This window comes from Pongo pygmaeus, chromosome 9 (assembly GCF_028885625.2).
Source record: "Pongo pygmaeus isolate AG05252 chromosome 9, NHGRI_mPonPyg2-v2.0_pri, whole genome shotgun sequence".
In the NCBI taxonomy this organism is placed as follows: Eukaryota; Metazoa; Chordata; class Mammalia; order Primates; family Hominidae; genus Pongo; species Pongo pygmaeus.
In genome coordinates, this window is record NC_072382.2 from 67,187,043 (window position 1) to 67,205,875 (window position 18,833).

General features: G+C 45.3%; 1 protein-coding gene across 7 annotated transcripts in view; it reads left to right on the top strand.

The window, feature by feature from the left end:
- The window catches only part of SCUBE2 (signal peptide, CUB domain and EGF like domain containing 2), a 73,295-nt gene extending 61,471 nt beyond the window's left edge, over positions 1–11,824 (top strand). For all 7 annotated transcript variants that reach the window (XM_054438382.2, XM_054438387.2, XM_054438384.2 and 4 more), the window contains 6 exons: positions 1,471–1,638; positions 2,339–2,500; positions 4,840–5,037; positions 6,555–6,707; positions 10,755–10,834; positions 11,514–11,824. In XM_054438382.2, coding sequence (XP_054294357.1) covers positions 1,471–1,638; positions 2,339–2,500; positions 4,840–5,037; positions 6,555–6,707; positions 10,755–10,834; positions 11,514–11,666 — 914 coding nt within the window. In that variant the 3' untranslated portion in view covers positions 11,667–11,824. The remainder of the gene's footprint in view (positions 1–1,470; positions 1,639–2,338; positions 2,501–4,839; positions 5,038–6,554; positions 6,708–10,754; positions 10,835–11,513) is intronic.
- Positions 11,825–18,833: the final 7,009 nt, after the last annotated feature.

Sequence of the window (18,833 nt, forward strand, 5' to 3'; positions counted from 1 at the left end):
TAACCCTAGCACTTTGGGTTCAGGATCACTTGAGCTCAGGTGGCTAACCCTAACCCTAAGACCAGCCTGGGCAACATAGTGAGACCTCATTTGTAGAAAAAATAAAAAAAAATAATAATTAGCTGAGCGTGGTGGCACATGGTAATCCCAGCTACTTAGATGGCTGAGGTGCAGGGATAGCTTAAACCCAGGAGGTCAAGCTATAATAAGCTGTGATTGTGCCACTGCACTCCAGCCTAGGCAACAGAGACCCTGTCTCAAAAAAGAAAAAAAATTACAGCAATAAGAATATTAGTAATAATGGTTATTATAGCTACCATGTATTGAATATTTACCTATGCCAGGCATTATGCTAAGTATATTATATGAATTATTCACAATTCATATAATCATTACAACTTCACAAGGCTAAAGTGACTCTTTTAAGGTCACACAGCCAAGTGGAGCATGTGGAATCAGAACCCAGGTCTGACAGGCTCCAGGCTCCTCCCGAGGGTGTGTGTTCTTGAAATGCCATCATATCTATAACTTATGGGGTAAGATGAGGCCACTATGATTAATAGAGGAGAGATGATTAAGAATATAAGAGAGAGCAGATTTTGATAGCATCTTGCCAATGACTAATTCCTGAGGAACATGTGCTTTTAGAAATCCTTTTGTTTGTTTATGACTGTGTTTCTTGTCCCAGGTATAACATGTGTAAGATCTAACTTAGTAAATATTATTGTTAAAACAGGGGAGATTCTTTAGGTCACTGTTTTTTTTTTTTAGAGACAAGGTCTTGCTGGATCACCCAGGCTGGAGTGCCATGGTGCAAATATGGCTCACTGCAGCCTGGAATTCCTGGGCTCAAGTGATCCTCCTGCCTCAGTCCCAGAGTAGCTGGGACTACAGACATGTGCCGCTATGTCTGGCTAATTTTTAAATTTTTTGTAGAGATTTCGCCATGTTGCCTAGGCTGGTCTTGAGCTCTTAGGTTCAAGTGATTCTCCTGCCTCAGCCTCCCAAAGTGTTGAGATTACAGGCGTGAGCCATCAAGCCCAGCCCAGATCACTCTTTATATCAATAGGCTGTAATCAGCTGGGTAAAGGGGTCCTTCTGGGTCTAATTACCAAATTGGTTCCAGGTCAGAGAACTCTCTCTCCTGCATTGCAGGGGATGCCTAGGCAGTGTGTAGGCCTAAGCCAGAGAACTACCAGGCCTTCCCATACTTTGGAAGCAGTTGACACTTGACTTCTTGGTCTCCATCTTTGCACTGTGCTGTGTAGCCCTGTGTGTAAACAGCAGGCACTCATGTGCCATTGACTCAGGGTCAGAAGCACCGCAGCGTTGACTGCGTGCTCTCTGACTGAGGTGGGAACTGCGGTCAGCACGGGGTAGCAGGTTGGACCGAAGTTGATCTCATCTGGAGAGTCAGGAGCAAGGGTCTGCCTGGGGGCCTTGCTCACGTAAGGCTATTGGTCCTTCCAGGTCTGTGTCAACCTGGTGAATATTCTGCAGATGGCTTCGCACCTTGCCAGCTCTGTGCCCTGGGCACGTTCCAGCCTGAAGCTGGTCGAACTTCCTGCTTCCCCTGTGGAGGAGGCCTTCCCACCAAACATCAGGGAGCTACTTCCTTTCAGGACTGTGAAACCAGAGGTGAGTACTTGGCAGCTTGCCTTTTTCTAGGACTGGATTTCCCTTCTAAGTATCATGGGAGTCTGGTGAGGCTCCAATCAAGCCCAGCCTGATGCAGTGCCCCAGTGGCTGGGGGTTCAGGTCCCAGCTCCACTCGCCCCAGCGGGATGTGCAGGGGGCACTGGAACTCACTGGACAAGCTGTCCTCCAGCCACCTTAGCCCCTTTGGACAGGCTGACAAGGGATGATCAGGCACTGATGAGCCAGTTCCCCTGGTTCCTTCCTCCAGCCCTCCTCCATCTCAGTGCCCTGACCTAGAGCTTCCCCTCAACACCCCTTCTCCAGAACCCCACTCCAGCTGCCTTTTCCCAGGGAGCCCAACTCTAAACCCAACCTCAGTTCTGCAACTGCCTGCCCCCTATACTCACAGACATGCTCTGCATGAAGACTGGAGTTGTGATCATTGATGCCTGACTCTGCATAAACCATAAACTCTTTGGAGATACACACATATCTTGTTCCTCTATATTTCTCTGTTTCGTGAACCCCATCCACACTGCCTATTTAGGGAATTAAGTGTTGATTAGCCCCAGATTGGTAGGAAAGCCCTACTTCATTTGCACATAAACATTTCTTTCACAAACTTTAAAATCTTTGTGCTGCATTTGATTAAAAATAATCTTTCTTTTTTTCATTCTTTTCACCCTCCCTTGCCCCACAGTTCAATGTTCACCTGGACATTTCTACAATACCACCACTCACCGATGTATTCGTTGCCCAGTGGGAACATACCAGCCTGAATTTGGAAAAAATAATTGTGTTTCTTGCCCAGGAAATACTACGACTGACTTTGATGGCTCCACAAACATAACCCAGTGTAAAAGTAGGTCTCTCTCTAAGGTTTTTCACAGTTCTGGCTAAGAAGATATGTGTCTGGGTCCAACTCAGAGCAGGGGGCACGGGGCAGAGGTCCCAGGTTCACTCAGAACCACGTAGATGTTATGAGCCCAGCTCACAGCCATGCAGACCAGCGTGGAGAGAGAGCAGGGCCTGACTGTGCAGAGCGACTCATCTTTATTGATTCTGGCTACTTCCTCAGGCACACTTAACAAGCTGTACTTGCCTTAATTTCCTCCCTGGGGCATAATTTCAGCCCAGCCTTGATCAGCATGCATTGCTTGAGGACCTGTTACGTGCCCAGCATTCTGCTGGTTGATATTCTGGTTGATATTAGGCAGAATAAGTCAGCATCGCTGACCCTGCAAGGAGCTCAGGCAGTGAGGCTGCAGAGGAAGGAGCGATTGACTCTGTCTCGAGAGATGAGGAAAGGCTTCTGGAGGGTGTGAGAAGGTTTTGATGGAGAGGATGGGGAAAGAGTAGGAGAAAGAGCCTTATGTTTGAGAGAGCAGCTGGGGGAAGCACAGATCAAGGAAAGCAAAGGCCTTTTGGGAGGAGACCCCTGGAGCTCAGGCTAGAATGTGCCGAAGGGAGTCTCAGGCAGACCAGGAGGCAAAGCCTTGGATGGATGCTGAGGAGACCGGTTTGTGTTTTATAGGAAGGGGGAAGCAAATCATTTAAGGACTTGCTGTCTAGGCTTTTTTTTTTAAAGCCATTATTTATAACAAAAATTACAACAAAAACTCTGTATAGTAAAGACCAAAAGTAAATCCCAGCTAATCTTTAAGACAGCAATCAGAGGAGCAAAGAGGCCCCCCCTAAACTGGAGGAGCTTGGGACTGAGGGGGGCAGTACATCATTAGAACTTTATGATTGAAAGGTCATCTGGTTTTCTCTTTATTGCAAGGAAGTCCTTTTAACATCTTTATAAGTAGCCTTCCATCTAGTCTCTTCTTGAATACCTGCTATGACAGGAATCTCGCTACCTCATGATATCCTAGCTTGTTGGTGGATTGGACTTTAGAAAGCTCACAGTGTTAGAACAAGATGAATGTTCCCTTGTCTTCCACCACCTGGCCCTTTGTTGGACCCATGGGAGCCTTATGGCACAGTTCCTAGGGCAGCCCTTCAGGACTGAAGGCAATTCTCCGCCCCATGGCTCCCCCTTCCTCCTCTTTTCTTCCAAGAAGAAAAGCCTATTTATTTTTTTCTAGTAATAATAAATCCCAGTTGTAACTAGAGAGGGAAAAAGTAATCCCTTCAACATCTTCTCTTGCACAGATTTACCTGACAGTATTAAATAATGAGCTCCTTGAGAGCAAAGACTGTCTCTCTCATTTCTGAGCTCTCAGAGCTTTGGGTGACATTTCTGGGATGAGTGGGATTAGATGAATGAAAATGCAGCTGGGTGCTGTGGGTGAGGGAGGGGTCTGTGCAAGCATGTGCACGTGTGTGCAGCCTCTGTCTTTGGTGCCAGACGTAGGTATCCAGCATGCCCCGTACCTACTGATAGCTAATCAGAATTTTCTTCCTTCCTTAAAAATAAAATGTGGGTTGGGTGCAGTGGCTCATGCCTGTAGTCCTAGCACTTTGGGAGGACAAGGCCGGGATAGCTTGAGCCTATGAGTTCCAGACCAGCCTGGGCAGCATAGACCTTGTCTCTACAAAAAAATGAAGAAAAAAAATTAGCCAGGCACTGGTGGCACTTGCATACGGTCCCAGCTTCTTGGGAGGCTTGAGCCCAGGAGGTCAAGGGCGCAGTAAGACATGATCGCACCACTGCACTCCAGCCTGGGCAACAGAGAGAGACCTCATCTCAAAAAAATAATAATTTTTTTAAAGATGAATACAAAATAAAATGTGGTCTTAACCAGAGAGAAAAGTGAAAAATATATGTCTGTCTTCATCAAAGTTCTCTGAAAAAGGGTCAGATAGTCTCTGCAGAGCAATGAGCTCTGTTCCCCCTATTTTGAGAGACCTAGAAGTTCTGTCTCATGGGTTCCTCTGGCACTTGGACTTGGTAAACAAAATACTGAAAGCTAAATTTATCCTTTTGTTCACGAATACCTGCCCTGACTGTGAACACTTTCAGGCTAATGAGAAAACGGTGCCTCAGGAACTCAGAGGGGTAGACTCCTTGTGGGGAGTTAATGGTTTGGCTCCCACAGGGGGCCCTCTGGGAATGACAGACTCATTCCCAGATGGTGTCATTTTCATGCCCCATTCCTGGGTAGCAACAGGGGTGCTGTGGGGCTCAGCAAGCTAGCAGTGGTCAGGACAGAAACAACAGTGTTGTGCTATAACTCAGGGCATCTCCTTTTTCAGACAGAAGATGTGGAGGGGAGCTGGGAGATTTCACTGGATACATTGAATCCCCAAACTACCCAGGCAATTACCCAGCCAACACTGAGTGTACATGGACCATCAACCCACCCCCCAAGCGCCGCATCCTGATCGTGGTCCCTGAGATCTTCCTGCCCATAGAGGACGACTGTGGAGACTATCTGGTGATGCGGAAAACCTGTGCGTCTCACTTCCTCCCTCCCTTTCTCAGGCCAGCTGGGAAGCCTGATGACCTGCTCCTCACGCTTTCAATGTGAGGAGCAGGCCTAGAACATCACCTCCATATTAGAGCAGAGGTGAACATGAGTTTATAGAGTTGGTGAGAAACAAAATTTAAATGAAAGCCACACACTGAAGCGTCTTGCTGGGCCCCAGAGGTAGTGACCCTGCAGGTCAGTCTCCCCCTCTGTACTCACTGGGGTGTTTTGGACCCTCTTCCACAAGGACCCAGAGAGCCAGTGAGGATCATGCAGTGATGGCCCCAGACCAGGCCTCTTACTGAGTTGCAACTGATGGCTTGGAGACTAACTGAGCCTGGCCAGGTGGGGACCTGTCCTCCTATCCTGATTCATGGTCCAGTGTCCATAAAGGAAGACGGTTGTCAACACAGCTTATGGGCAGTGTAATGAGGGGCTCTGCAGCCAGACTGCCTGGATCTCTGTCCCAGTTCCACCTCTTACTAGTTCTATGATCTCGGGCACACATTCTGAATCTTTCTGCACTTCAGTCTTCTCATCTGTTAAAATGGGGCTAATAACAGTTGCTACCTTATAAGGTTATAAGGACTAAAGGAGTTCATAGTTGTGAAACACTTAGAATAATAGGCCAGGCACAGTGGCTCACACCTGTAATCCCAGGCTGAGGGAGGAGGCTGAAGCAGGAGAATTGCTTGAGCCCAGGATTTTGTGACCAGGCTAGGTGAGACCCTGTCTCTATAAATTTTTTTTTTTAATTAGCTGGGCATGATGGTGCATGCCTGTGGTTCCGGCTACTCGGGAGGCTGAGGTGGGTGAATTGCTTAAGCCTGGGAGTTGGAGGATGCAGTAGGCCATGATCATGCCACTGCACTCCAGCCTGGTTAACAGAGCCAGACCTTGTCTCAAAAAACAAACAAACAAACAAAAAAAGAATGATGACAACACATGGAGCCACTATGTAAACATTTGCTCTTCTCATTAGTGGTTAAAATGTCTGAAGTCAAGTATAGGTTTAAATCCTTGTTTTACCACATACTGGCTATATGACCCTGGGCAAGTATTTAATCTCTCTATTAAAAAGGTAACAGTTGCACCAACTTTCTGTGGTTTTCAGAAGATTAAATGAGACAAAGTCCATAAATTGCCTAGCACGCTGCCTGGTCTTAGGCAGCAAATGGTGGTGATGACGAGTAGATGACAGCAGGTCAGTTATGGAATGGGAGGCCCTCACCCAGCTCCTACAGTGAACAGTACAGCCTGGGCTGCTGCTGCTTGCCAAGCCCCAGGTCTTTCAGACATAGCCTCCCCTGGGGGGGCCACAATTACCAGCTGAATCTACTCTGTTTCCAGGACCTTTGACTTATGATGGCTCAGCTGGGCCTGAAGAGCTCTCGAGCATAACTTATTGTATGGTTTGAGTGTTTAGAAAGATGAGCATCTACTGTATGCCTGATCAGTGATGAGTCTTGAACCCCACCCCTCTCCAACTTCCCTTGGCAGCTTCATCCAATTCTGTGACAACATATGAAACCTGCCAGACCTACGAACGCCCCATCGCCTTCACCTCCAGGTCAAAGAAGCTGTGGATTCAGTTTAAGTCCAATGAAGGGAACAGCGCTAGAGGGTTCCAGGTCCCATACGTGACATATGATGGTAAGCACAGCCTGCAGCACATGGAAAGAGCCTCTCTGCTTTGAACAGAGCCAACTTCGGAGCCAGCTGGCAAACTGCTGACAAGCACACATGCTCAGAAAGGCAGGCAGGATGAGGGGAAAAGACATTGCTGACTCACAAGTGCCAAATTTTAACAGGCATTTGGGGACACTGACAATAGGGGGAAAATATGTTTTAGAAAATATATTAAAAGTGAGCATAGCTTGGTGAGTAAGAACATGGGCACTGGAGTCAGACTGATTAGCCTGGCTATGATCTCTTCTGTGACTGTGTATGCCACCATCTCTAAGCCTCATGTTCTTTTTTTTTTTTTTTTGAGACGGAGTCTCGCTCAGTCACCCAGGCTGGAGTGCAGTGGTGCAATCTCAGCTCACTGCAAGCTCCGCCTCCCGGGTTCATGCCATTCTCCTGCCTCAGCCTCCGGAGTAGCTGGGGCTACAGGCACCCGCCACCATGCCCGGCTAATTTTTTTTTGTATTTTTAGTAGAGACGGGGTTTCACCGTGTTGGCCAGGATGGTCTCGATCTCCTGACCTCGTGATCCACCCACCTCGGCCTCCCAAAGTGCTGGGATTACAGGCGTGAGCCACCGCACCCGGCCAGCCTCATGTTCTTAATGTGTGAATGAGGATAATCACTAGACTTATTTGAGAGTTCAGTGAGAGTTCCTAAAGGACTTGAGGCAGTGCCTGGCACATAGCAATTGTTCAGTAAATATTAACTTCTGATGATTGTGGCTTTTATTAGGTAGAATCCTGAGGCAGGGAAGGACTTGAGTTCTGGTCCTGGCTTTTTCACTGACTCGCTGTGGGATCTTGGGCAAGTCAGATGACTTCTGGTTTAATTTTCTTCATGTTAGATGAAGAGGTGGCCCATCTGAGCCCTGGGGCTCTACCTAGCTCTGAGACTTGGTTGGAAAACATTGACTAGGAGCATAAAATGAACTGGACATTTGTCCTGGAGGACTACACAGTCCTGTAGGAGAGGAGTCATCTGTTTCTTCATGAGCTTATTTGTTCACCTAGCCAACAAATATTTAATGAGCATCTACTATGTCAGGCATTGGGCTAAGTGCTGGAAACAACATGGTTAGTGACAGAAACACAAAATATATATATTGTTATAGATGCTATAACAGCCCAAAGCCCTATGTGAGCAAGGAAGCAGCAGCAGCAGTTAATTTTACATGAGCTTTTAGAAGGAATAGAGCAAAGTCTTGAGAGATGTGGGTCTTGAAATAACATATACATTTTGAGCATAAGTGGGGGAGAAGAACATTCAGAAAGAGGGAAGGACATAAGTCAAAGGATGAAGTACCCCAGGGTATGTGTGGACTGACGAATGGTCTTATTTGGTCAGTGGGTTGGGTGTGTGGGGCTTGGCAGTGAGAGAGGAGACTAGAAGGGAATGAGGTTCAGCTGTGAAGAGTCTGCAGGGCCAAGCTCTGGAGGATAGACTTAATCTTAGAGGAAGCCACTGAAGGATTTTAGGATGACAAGTGCCAAAATTGTTTGAGAAGACAATATTCTATGGCTTTCCTAAAAAGTAACAAAAGCACGGATCATCATCTTTGTCCTACAGTTGCCTGAAATAATGTTAAACACCCAAGACAAGGAGTTTTAGTATCTCTTGGGGTGGACACAAATGCCTCCCACATGGCTGTGCTGAGAGAGACAGAGAGCCTCATCTACCCAAAAGCAACCAACTGGCAACCTCTGCTATCTGGAATCAGGAAGAAAGCAAAAAGACACTGAGACTTCAAAATAAATATGGCTGTTCTCAACTCTGCCTTTGTGACCATGAAAATGTCTTGATTTTTTTTTAATTGAAAAAGAGTTGTAGCTCCAACTGGGGAAAATTACGCATAATGCAGTGTATGCCCACGAGAGTGAGTCTTGCATGTGTCACAGTAGAGAATAGTTGGAAACTGCTATTTTCCCCACAGAGAAGCTCCCGAGGCCTTCACTCAGAGTTTTTTTTTTTCGAACATATATTTCCAAAAAGTTTGATATCTTCTTTTCAAACCCAGAAGAATAGAAATCACATTTAGAAGATGCACATGAGGCTGCTATAGACGGGCCCTCTGAGCGCTGGAGAACGGTGAGAACTGTAGCTGGGGCTAATACGCATTGAGCATTGCTGACTGCCAGGTACATGCTGAAGTGCCTTTTACATGGTGCCTTCCTCACAATCACTCCATAAAGTAGACATGATTATTTCCTGATTTTATAGATGAGGCCACTCAGGCTTACAGACTTAAGGAACTGACCTAAGGTCCCAGCATGGCAAGGTTGCAAAGCAGGGTTTGAACCAGGACTTTGGGACTCCAGAGCCTGGATTCTTACCTGTAACTTTGCTGCATTTCTAATGAGTTGGAGCAAGTAAGAAAACACAGTAGTTCTTAAAAGCAGAAGAATTTTTTTTTTTAAACGATAGCAGTCGGGAAGCATTTGGTGGAGTGGCAAACAGCTGTCTAGTTTTCTATTACACCAGAACGCAGCACAGCAACCGACATTCTTAATGGTAAGTCCCATATCAAAAAGAGGAGAGACACTGCCGCAGAGGAATTCAAGATGAAAAGAAAATGTATTCTCATATTTTATATTCACTAAAATAAAAGAAAGACACCACACTAATGGAGTACCAATGCTATTGTAAACATATCAAATTAGTAATTGGGACTATTATACCATTACTTTCCATTTATCATCCCTTAACTGAGAGAAACTTTTCAAGAGTTCCTCTCACACAATTTCAATGATGTTCTTATAATGTGTTTGGCTTTGTCGCACACGATATGCATACAAAGAGGCATTTTTTCTGTGTCTGGAATTTGGAAAAGATTGTGCTTTGCATAAGCTTGATTTGAATGATGACTATAGGAAATAAGCTAGACTTCAAAGGGTGAAGATTGGCATTTGGAGAAGTACAGCATGCACTGCATTTAATGTGTACATCAGGACAAAAAATGTTAATGAGAGAACACACACAGTTTTCTTCCTCCCCGACCAGCCAAATTCTCCACCCTCCAGCCCCATTCAAATAAAGGAGAGAAGAGTCGGTGGATAAGAAGCTTGATTGTTTTACATAATACAAGGATAGAGAAAAAAGTGGGAGGCAGGGAGGTGGAGAGGGAAAGGAGAGCCTGATGAGCTCAACAGGAAGTGAGTATAGACAGAGAAGAGAAGACCAAGGACTAAGTCCTGGGACCCTCCTTCGGTAATAGGTCAGAGAAAAGAAGAAAAGCAAAGAAGCCTCAGAGAAGTAACCAGTAAGGTAGGAGGAAAACCAAAGAGCATGGTGTCCTGGAAGCTCAGTGAAGAACTGGATCAAGGAGGAGGAGTGACCAGCCAGGTCAAAAGCTACTGATGCATCAAGGAGGATGAAGACCAAGAACTGGCCATTGGGATTTAGCAACATGAAGGTCATTGCTGGTCTCACCAAGCAGTTTTGGAGGAGTGATGGGGGCCAAAGCTGATTGGACTCGGTTTAAGAGAGAAAGAAAGGAAAAGAATCAGAGACAGTGGGTGCTGACAACTTTTTTAAAGGATTTTTGCTGCAAAAGGGAGCAGGTAAGTGAGATGGAAGCTGGAGGGAGAAATGAGGTCAAGGGAGGGATTTTTAAAGTCAGAGACATACAGCATTTTTGCATGCTGGTGGGAGAGACCAATAGAGAGAAAAATGTATTATGTAGGAAAGAAAGAGCAGAATTACTAGAACAATGCTGTTGATTTGGGGAGAGAAGATGGACCTGGCATGCTAAGTGGAGCGATGAGCCTGGACTGGATGCACAGAGGCTCGTCTGAGGGAAGAGGGGACGGGGAAGATGGGTGCAGATGCTGGTAGGTGAAGAGAGGTGGTGGTGGGAGTCTGTGGAAGTTTTCTTCTGACTGTCTTCTCAGTAGCAGAATGGTAAGTGATAGCAGCCACAGAAGGGGCATTTCTCAGAACCTTATCAAAAAGTGAAAGTGCGAGTTTGGAAGCAACTAAATCATAACAATGCAAAACATGTTCTTTATTCCAACAGAGGACTATCAGGAACTCATTGAAGACATAGTTCGAGACGGCAGGCTCTATGCATCTGAGAACCATCAGGAAATACTTAAGGTGAGTGCCTGGCTCAGGTGGACATGGCAGTTATCCGCAGAGCTTCCCAAGTACTGTTGGAGAAGGCTTCTCCTCCTGCTCCTGGTTGCCACCTTTCAGACACAGAGCCTGTCCTGGGCCAAGGTCAGTTTTATACCTTCACCAGACTTAATTTTTTAAAAAATCAGGTTGCTATCTTTAGTGTTGTCAAGTGAAGTTGTATTTTTTAATTTGGAAACTTGTGGAGGGGCAGGGAGAAATTTGCTTATAAATCCAAACCAACAGCAAATAATGTTTTTCTATTAATTCCAAATAATTGAGGATCCTTGGCTCTTTATGTATACTTCAAGCCTAAAATTCACCAAAGTTTAAATACTTATAAATAATTAGCAATAAACACTTGTGGTATCACTAATCCTACAAATACTCCCAAATCCCAGTGTTGCATTCATCTGGTTGGGAAAAAGAAAACAGGTTTTTTACATATTAAAGTTTTATTTATAAAAGTAATTCATACTTCTTAAAACTAATTAGGAAAAATAAAAACTGGAAAGAAGATAAAAATCAGAAGAAACAATTTTTGCAAGTGTTTTTCAGCTAAGCAAGCTACGGCCTAATACTGGGTCATTATAGTTCCATGGGCAAAATGTCAGCATATTTGAATATTTTGGCCCAGTAACAAAAATTCTGTTCTTTTTAGGATAAGAAACTTATCAAGGCTCTGTTTGATGTCCTGGCCCATCCCCAGAACTATTTCAAGTACACAGCCCAGGAGTCCCGAGAGATGTTTCCAAGATCTTTCATCCGATTGCTACGTTCCAAAGTGTCCAGGTTTTTGAGGCCTTACAAATGACTCAGCCCACATGCCACTCAATACAAATGTTCTGCTATAGGGTTGGTGGGACAGAGCTGCCTTCCTTCTGCATGTCAGCACAGTCGGATATTGCTGCCTCCAGTATCAGTGACTCATTAGAGTTCAATTTTTATAGATAATACAGATATTTTGATGAATTGAACTTGGTTTTTCTTTCTCAGCATCGTAGATGTAGACTGAGAACGGCTTAGAGTGGCATCAGCTTCTCACTGCTGTGGGCGGATGTCTTGGATACATCAAGGGCTGGCTGAGCTGGACTTTGGTCAGCTAGTGAGACTCACCTGTCCCTCTGGGGTCTTACTCCTCCTCAAGGAGTCTGTAGTGGAAAGGAGGCCACAGAATAGGCTGCTTATTCGGAAACTTCAGCTTTCTCTAGCCCGGCCCTCTCTAAGGGAGCCCTCTGCACTCGTGTGCAGGCTCTGACCAGGCAGAACAGGCAAGAGGGGAGGGAAGGAGACCCCTGCAGGCTCCCTCCACCCACCTTGAGACCTGGGAGGACTCAGTTTCTCCACAGCCTTCTCCAGCCTGTGTGATACAAGTTTGATCCCAGGAACTTGAGTTCTAAGCAGTGCTCACGAAAAAAAAATACTTAAAGCAGAAAGAATTAGAAATAAATAAAAACTAAGCACTTCTGGAGACATAATAATATACATTTATTGCCAGCCTTCCTTGTTGCCAGCTTCCACCCTGCAGCAAATGCACAGTGCTGACTCTCGCACCTTCAGCTGTGCCCTCCGACACTCTGCTGGCCATTGCCTGAGGGACTGGGGAGTTCAGGGGAAATGTAATTTCCTCAGTGGATGAGAATCATCAATTGTCATGAAAAGGAGATTTCACTAACCCTGAGTCAGTATTGCCGAGGGTTCTGCTCCCCAAGTGGGCTTCCCATCACAAGGGATCTGAGGTCCAGGTGGGTGTGGTGAGGCCCAGCCTGTCATGTATGCCTTCCTTCCCCACTCTCAAACGTGAGAGACAGACTCTGCTCCATGGACATGAGCAGCCCCTTGAAGGGTGGTCTCATTCTCTAACAGTAACAGCACTGCCAGAAACACCCTCGATCATCTCACTTTGGGTCAGGCCAGCAGGGCCTCATGATCATTTCTTGAACTTGAATTTTCAGTGTTATTGAATCTTTAAACATTTAAATCCCCAAGCAAAAATCTCATTACAGTGAATAAAAAGGAATCCAATCAAACAAGCCACCATTTCCCTAATGGATGGACTACCTACAACTATAGTGTTTTGTTATTTCAATAACAATTCTATGCACAGCCAATTCTCCATACCAAAGTACTAAAAAAATGTTTAACAAGCATTTTTGAAGAAAACAAGGAGAACTTCATTATGGCTAAACTTGCTTTTCATCTCAGTATTGCTTTTTTTAACCTGTTAATAACATTGATTCTTAAAAAGTCCTAATCAAACTTCTTTATTTGGATGGGCCCTAAATATTCATTTTCAGATTTCTCTTCAAAAGTTTGAACATCATCATTAAAAAAAAAAATAGCATTAAAACAAGCACTTGGACTTTGTTATACTGGAGCTTGGCCTATATTTCTGAGTCTGACCATAAGATGAAAATTTGAATGTCACATAAACCCGAGTTAGTGACCGCACTGATGTGAAGGTGAGATGAGCTGAGCTGCACCATTCTGTCCAGGCATGTTAGCAACTTTGTGCTCATGACTGTGTGATCCTGTCTTGCTGATTTCACAAGAAGGCTAGGGATGGGAATACTCTGGGGGTTGGAAGGAGGCTGCATAAACCCAGTCACTATGGAGCATCCTCCACGGGGCAGCCCCAAGCACCAGAGCTGTGTTGCTGGTACACGCACAAGCCACTGACGCCCAGGAGGTATAGGGAGGAGCTTCCTCTCCATTCCCTCAACTACCTTAAGAGATGCTGTGATCCTGTTGGGGGCTGGCTGTCTGGAGATACTATTTCTACCTGCTACATCAATATTTATCAAACTTCTGCCAGGTACTCTTCTAGGCCCTGGGGATGCAGTGATAAGAAAGACAAGGTCCCTGCCCTCATGAAGCTTACATTTTAGAGGGAAGAGACAGACAAAGAACAGATAAATCAACATGAAAAGTAGCTGCTAGTGGTAAGAGCTATGTTGAAAATTAAAATAGGTTACTATAACAGACGATTGTGTGGCTACTTTAGGATTGGGGATTATAGATGGCCTCTATGCAGAAATTACATTTCAATTGAAAACTAAATGGCAAGAAGAAACCAGCCTTGGGAAATTAGGGGGAAGAGCTTTCCAGAGAGAGGAAAACCAAGTGCAAAGGCTGTCAGGCAGGAGCAACCATTTGTGTATATTGTAGTCTAGTGAGAAGGCAGGTCGTATCAGATGAGGCCAGAGAACCAGACACGGCCAGATCACATCGGGCTTTGGAATCTAGAATGAGGGGTTTGAGTTATTTCTCAATATGTTGCAAACTTTTGAATGGATTTAAGCAGAGGAGATAATCTGATTTATGTTTTAAAAGGGTAGCTGTGGCTACTGTGTGAATAGGAAGCCAGCACGGAGGCAGAGAGAGTTATTCACAGACTACTGCAACAGACCAAGCAGCCATCCAGTTGGCAGATGAAGGTATTGTCTGGATTAGGGTGTTGTAGTGGAGATGAGAGAAGTAGAAGGATTCTGGATGTGTTTTGGGGGACAGTCAACAGAATTTGCTGATGGGGATTGTATGGAAGGGCTGAGGGAAAGAAGGAAGTCAAAGGTGACTCCTAGTTGCCTAAGAAACTGGTAGATGGAGAAGACTAGGAAGAGCAGGTTTGGGATATGCAGCAGTTTTAAAACATGTTTGCAAATTCTTTGAGGCTCCTTCCATGGACAGTTGGGGTCTGTGTCACCTCACCTTGACTCTGGGCTCTGTGACTGCTTCACCAATATTAACATGGCAGAAGTAATGCTTTACGAGGCCCAGGGCTTAAGACACTAGCAGCTTCCACTTCCTCTCCTTGGGACACTCACACTTGAAACTCAGTCACCACGTCATGAGGAAGCAAGCCATAGCAGCCTGTGGAGAGGCCATGTGGAGAGGAACCACAGTCCCTCCACCCACCGGCCAGGCTGAGCTCCCAGGCGACAGCCAGCAAAACTTGCCAGCTGCATGAGTAAGCCATCTTGGAAAAGGATTCTCCAGCTGCTGCAGCTGACGCTTCATGGAGCAGTCCTCACTGAACCATAGAAAAATTAGAGATTTGTGTGCAAAATTAATGATTATTATCTTAGATGATAGGTTTTGAGGTGACTTCTTATGCAGTAATATAACAGTGAAAAGGGGAGATGGTTAAGAGTTCCATTTTGGCCATTCTAGGTTCTAGGTGCCTATCATATGTCCAACTGGAGGGTTCAAATAGGCAAGTGGTTATACAAAGCCCCAGGAGAGGTCAGGGCTGGAATATATGTTTTAATGTCACAGAGTAAAGGCATGAGACTTTACCCAGGTTAAGGTCACCTGGGAAACATGTAAATAAAAGAAGACCAGGGAGCTCTTAATTCTGGGATTTCCTGTGTGGGCACAGGAACCAGGACTTTGAGGAGCTGTGTATTAAGTAAACAGGAAGAGGTCAGAGCTGAGCTTCCATCTTCCCTCCAAGAGAGCTAGTTCTATGGGTGAACCCTGAATGGGCGTGGATCTGTACAGTCCTTCCTTCTAGCTGTAGATATCGTTCTTTAGCCATTTACTGCAGTGCTGCATCTATGGATTTAACAACATCTCCCTTGAATTTCCAATGCTAATAAAAAAGTGTTTGTCTTTTCACACTAACAGACAATTATCTTCACTTTGGAAAATTGCTTCCTCTGAACCATGCCCTGAGCTGTTAAGTGTGTCGTCTGTAGGCACTCATTGGATTTAGGTTTGCAGGTGATATTAAAATGTCATGTGGCAACTTGGAAAAGGCAGTGGCTGCACAGCACAGTGCAAGGACTTGCTTACCCTCCAGCAAATCTTTGCAGGAAGATGCACTGGAGCTGTTGCCTGCAGCTGACCACCACAGCTCGTGGGCCTATGTACTGGAAAACCCAGGGGTCATTCCAGGCCTGACTGTAGTCTTCTTAGCCCTGAAGAGATGCCTCTTACTGTCAGCATCTCTGCTTCTTTTCACATAGCAGGATACGTCTTGAGAGCCTTACCCAAGTCTACACTACTTCTAGCCAGCATTTGAGAGGCAAATGGACTAGCTGAGGATGGAGTAAAGCAGTTCCTCATCAAGTTGAGGGAACCTTGTTACATATGGTCCTCTAGCTAGGCAAGCCATCAGCTGCCTACGATTTAAGGTCCTGGGAGTGGCCAGTAGGGGCCCATCCACAGAAACTTAGAGGCCTTGGTGAGGCTTCATTTCTGTGACCATCTTCCACTCCAGGGGCTTGTGAGCCCAGCTCAGAGGTGTCCTAATATTTGTAGTACCCTGCCTCCTTCTCCCTTCAGGCAGTCTCGATCAGCTTGCAGGAGACAATCCTTAGGGGCCTGTTAACACAGCAAGGCTGCTCCTGTGATCCATGTCAGTGACACAGCCACGAAGATATCACTACTCAGCAGGGAGCACTTTCCAGAGAACACAGTAGCATCAAAATAGATTTAGAAAATGAAACCATTCTAATATAGGCAGTTTGCCTTAGTTGAATAAAAGGGATACAAATGAAACCCACCTACTGCAAAACAATGACAGTAACTCAGTAGTGCTTGGTTTTCAGAGTATCTCGTAAAGGGGATGCAACTACAGACCTTAGTTACTAATAATTTCTTATTATGTTTTTGGTCATTCATTCATTTATGCAACATATATTTATGGAGAGCCTATTAAGTGCTAGACATTGTAGGAGCCAGGGATACTGCAGGGAGCAAAAGAAGCTCCCTGCTCTTGTGGAATTTAGGTTCCAGTCTGGGGAGACAGACAATAAACAAATGAACATATACTGTAAAGTCAAGTAGTGATGAGTGGTATAAATAAGGAAGGGCTAAAGGACAGAGAATGAGGAGGTGGTGGGAGGGAGCTGCTGTCTTAGATAGCATGAGCTCATCATTAGAGTCATGAATCCAGTCCCCTCCTAGAGCACTGGCTCCTCAAACTAAGCCTGGCAGCACTGGCCCTGGCAAGCTCCTTTATCCGCCCAGCAAGACCTTGGCATTTCATGTCAAGCCAAGCTGACCAATGCTCCAAGCTGTGAACAAGCCATTTGGCAGTTCCTCAAACAGGTGCCACCTAGTGGTTGCAATATGGAGTCGACCTGTGTTTCTGTCTCCCGTCCCACTACCTCAGACCTTACATGCCCATAATTCAAGACAAGATCTTACCCAAGGGGCCCCAAGATCTTACCCTGGGGCTGTGATTTGACAACTGATTGGTCTCATGTTGTTTGACACAGCCCTCAGAGTTTATTTGTTTAGATATTTTCCTTTTTTCTCTGCTTGGCAGAGAAAAACTAGTGACCAAGTCCAAACTCATTGATCTAGGTCATTTCAAACTATCAACAACGCTCTGAATCTCACATACAAACACAGCATATTCATGCATTCACTGTTACGGTCTAGGCACCACGGTAGGCTGGATATATAGTCCTGAGTCAGAAGGGAAAAGGAGTTGAAGGAATGATGAGGAAAAAAATCTACTCCTCGATTATAACCTTGCATGTTTTACCACTTTATAGTTCCAGGAGCTCCCTACCACACTCCCCTGCCTTGGATTGTTCTCTGATCCTACACGGTATCCTAGGACTGAAGGATAATTTTGGGCCACAGTTTGAAGTTTTCTGTCTTTTCCCTACAAAACGCAAAAAGTAGAAATACAAGCCTACCTCAAATTTGAGCTTCGGTGCTGGCTTTGCCTTATTACATGTGTGGCAGTTGAAAAAAATCAATAGCTGCTAAGCAGGAACTGGAACCATGCCCCAGAGAAGACAGAGCCCAGTAATGTCTGAAGCAGCATGCACAGCAGAACAGCAGCATGGAGGTACAGAGTGTGAGCTTGTGGTGAACCCTGGCCAAGCCTGCTAAGTGCAGCCCCCTGCAGCCTTGTGGGTAACCTATCCTGTGTGACCACAAATTGGTCATCAGCACACACTGTCAATGCAGCTGTGTGTATGATGCCTGATCATGCTATAAAACTGTGGACAGTGTAGCACATTGGAACCCCAATGTTACTTCCAGGTGACTTGGCTTGAAGAAGGCAGCTTTTAGCAGCCACATCAGATACCTAAACTGGAGTTTTAAGTAATGCAGGTGCCAAGTATAAGAGGCTTGATAGGGCCAGGCACGGTGGCTTATGCCTGTAATCCCAGCACTTTGGGATGTCAAGGCGGGTGGATCATTTGAGGTCAGGAGTTCAAGACCAGCCTGGCCAACATGGTGAAACCCTGTTTCTACTAGAAATACAAAAATTAGCCGGGCAGTAGTGGCGCATGCCTGTAATCCCACCTACTCGAGAGGCTGAGGCAGGAGAATTGCTTGAGCCTGGAAAGTGGAGGTTGCGGTGAGCCAAGATCGTGCCACTGTACTCCAGCCTGGGCAACAGAGTGAGATGCTGTCTCAGAAACGAAAAACAAAAAAATAAAAAAAGAGGCTTGATAAACCATCACTAAGGCTCCCCATGAGGAACTGTGATGACTCAAACAGCATCACTCACCCAGTATCCCCTGGACCCAGTATTCCTAAATGTACTTCTCTGAAAATGCATTCTCTACATTTATCACACTGATAGGTGCCTTCTCTAAGATTTATGATTCATAATGCTCATATTCTCCAAGACTCCCATTATGTCCTTTATGGTACCTGGATTTGTATCCCAGTTCTGCCACTTAATAGCTATGTGACCTTGTGGAAGTTATTTAACTTCTCTGTGCCTCAGTTTCTTCATGTGGTAAATAAAGATAATGATAGTACCTATAAGATAGAGCTGTTTTGAGAATTAAATGAGTTAGTACCTGGAAAACTCTTGAAACATTGCCTGTCACGTAGTAAGGGCCCAATAAATGTTAACTGTCATCCTCATTGTTACCTTTCACTTCTTGAGACTTTAGAAGTTAAACCCAAGAAACGTTCTTTAAAGGGGTTCATTCTCTGCTGGGTTTCCCCATTTCACTGAGATGGAAAGTTCTTTAGTCACAGTTTTTCTAGTGGGGTATGT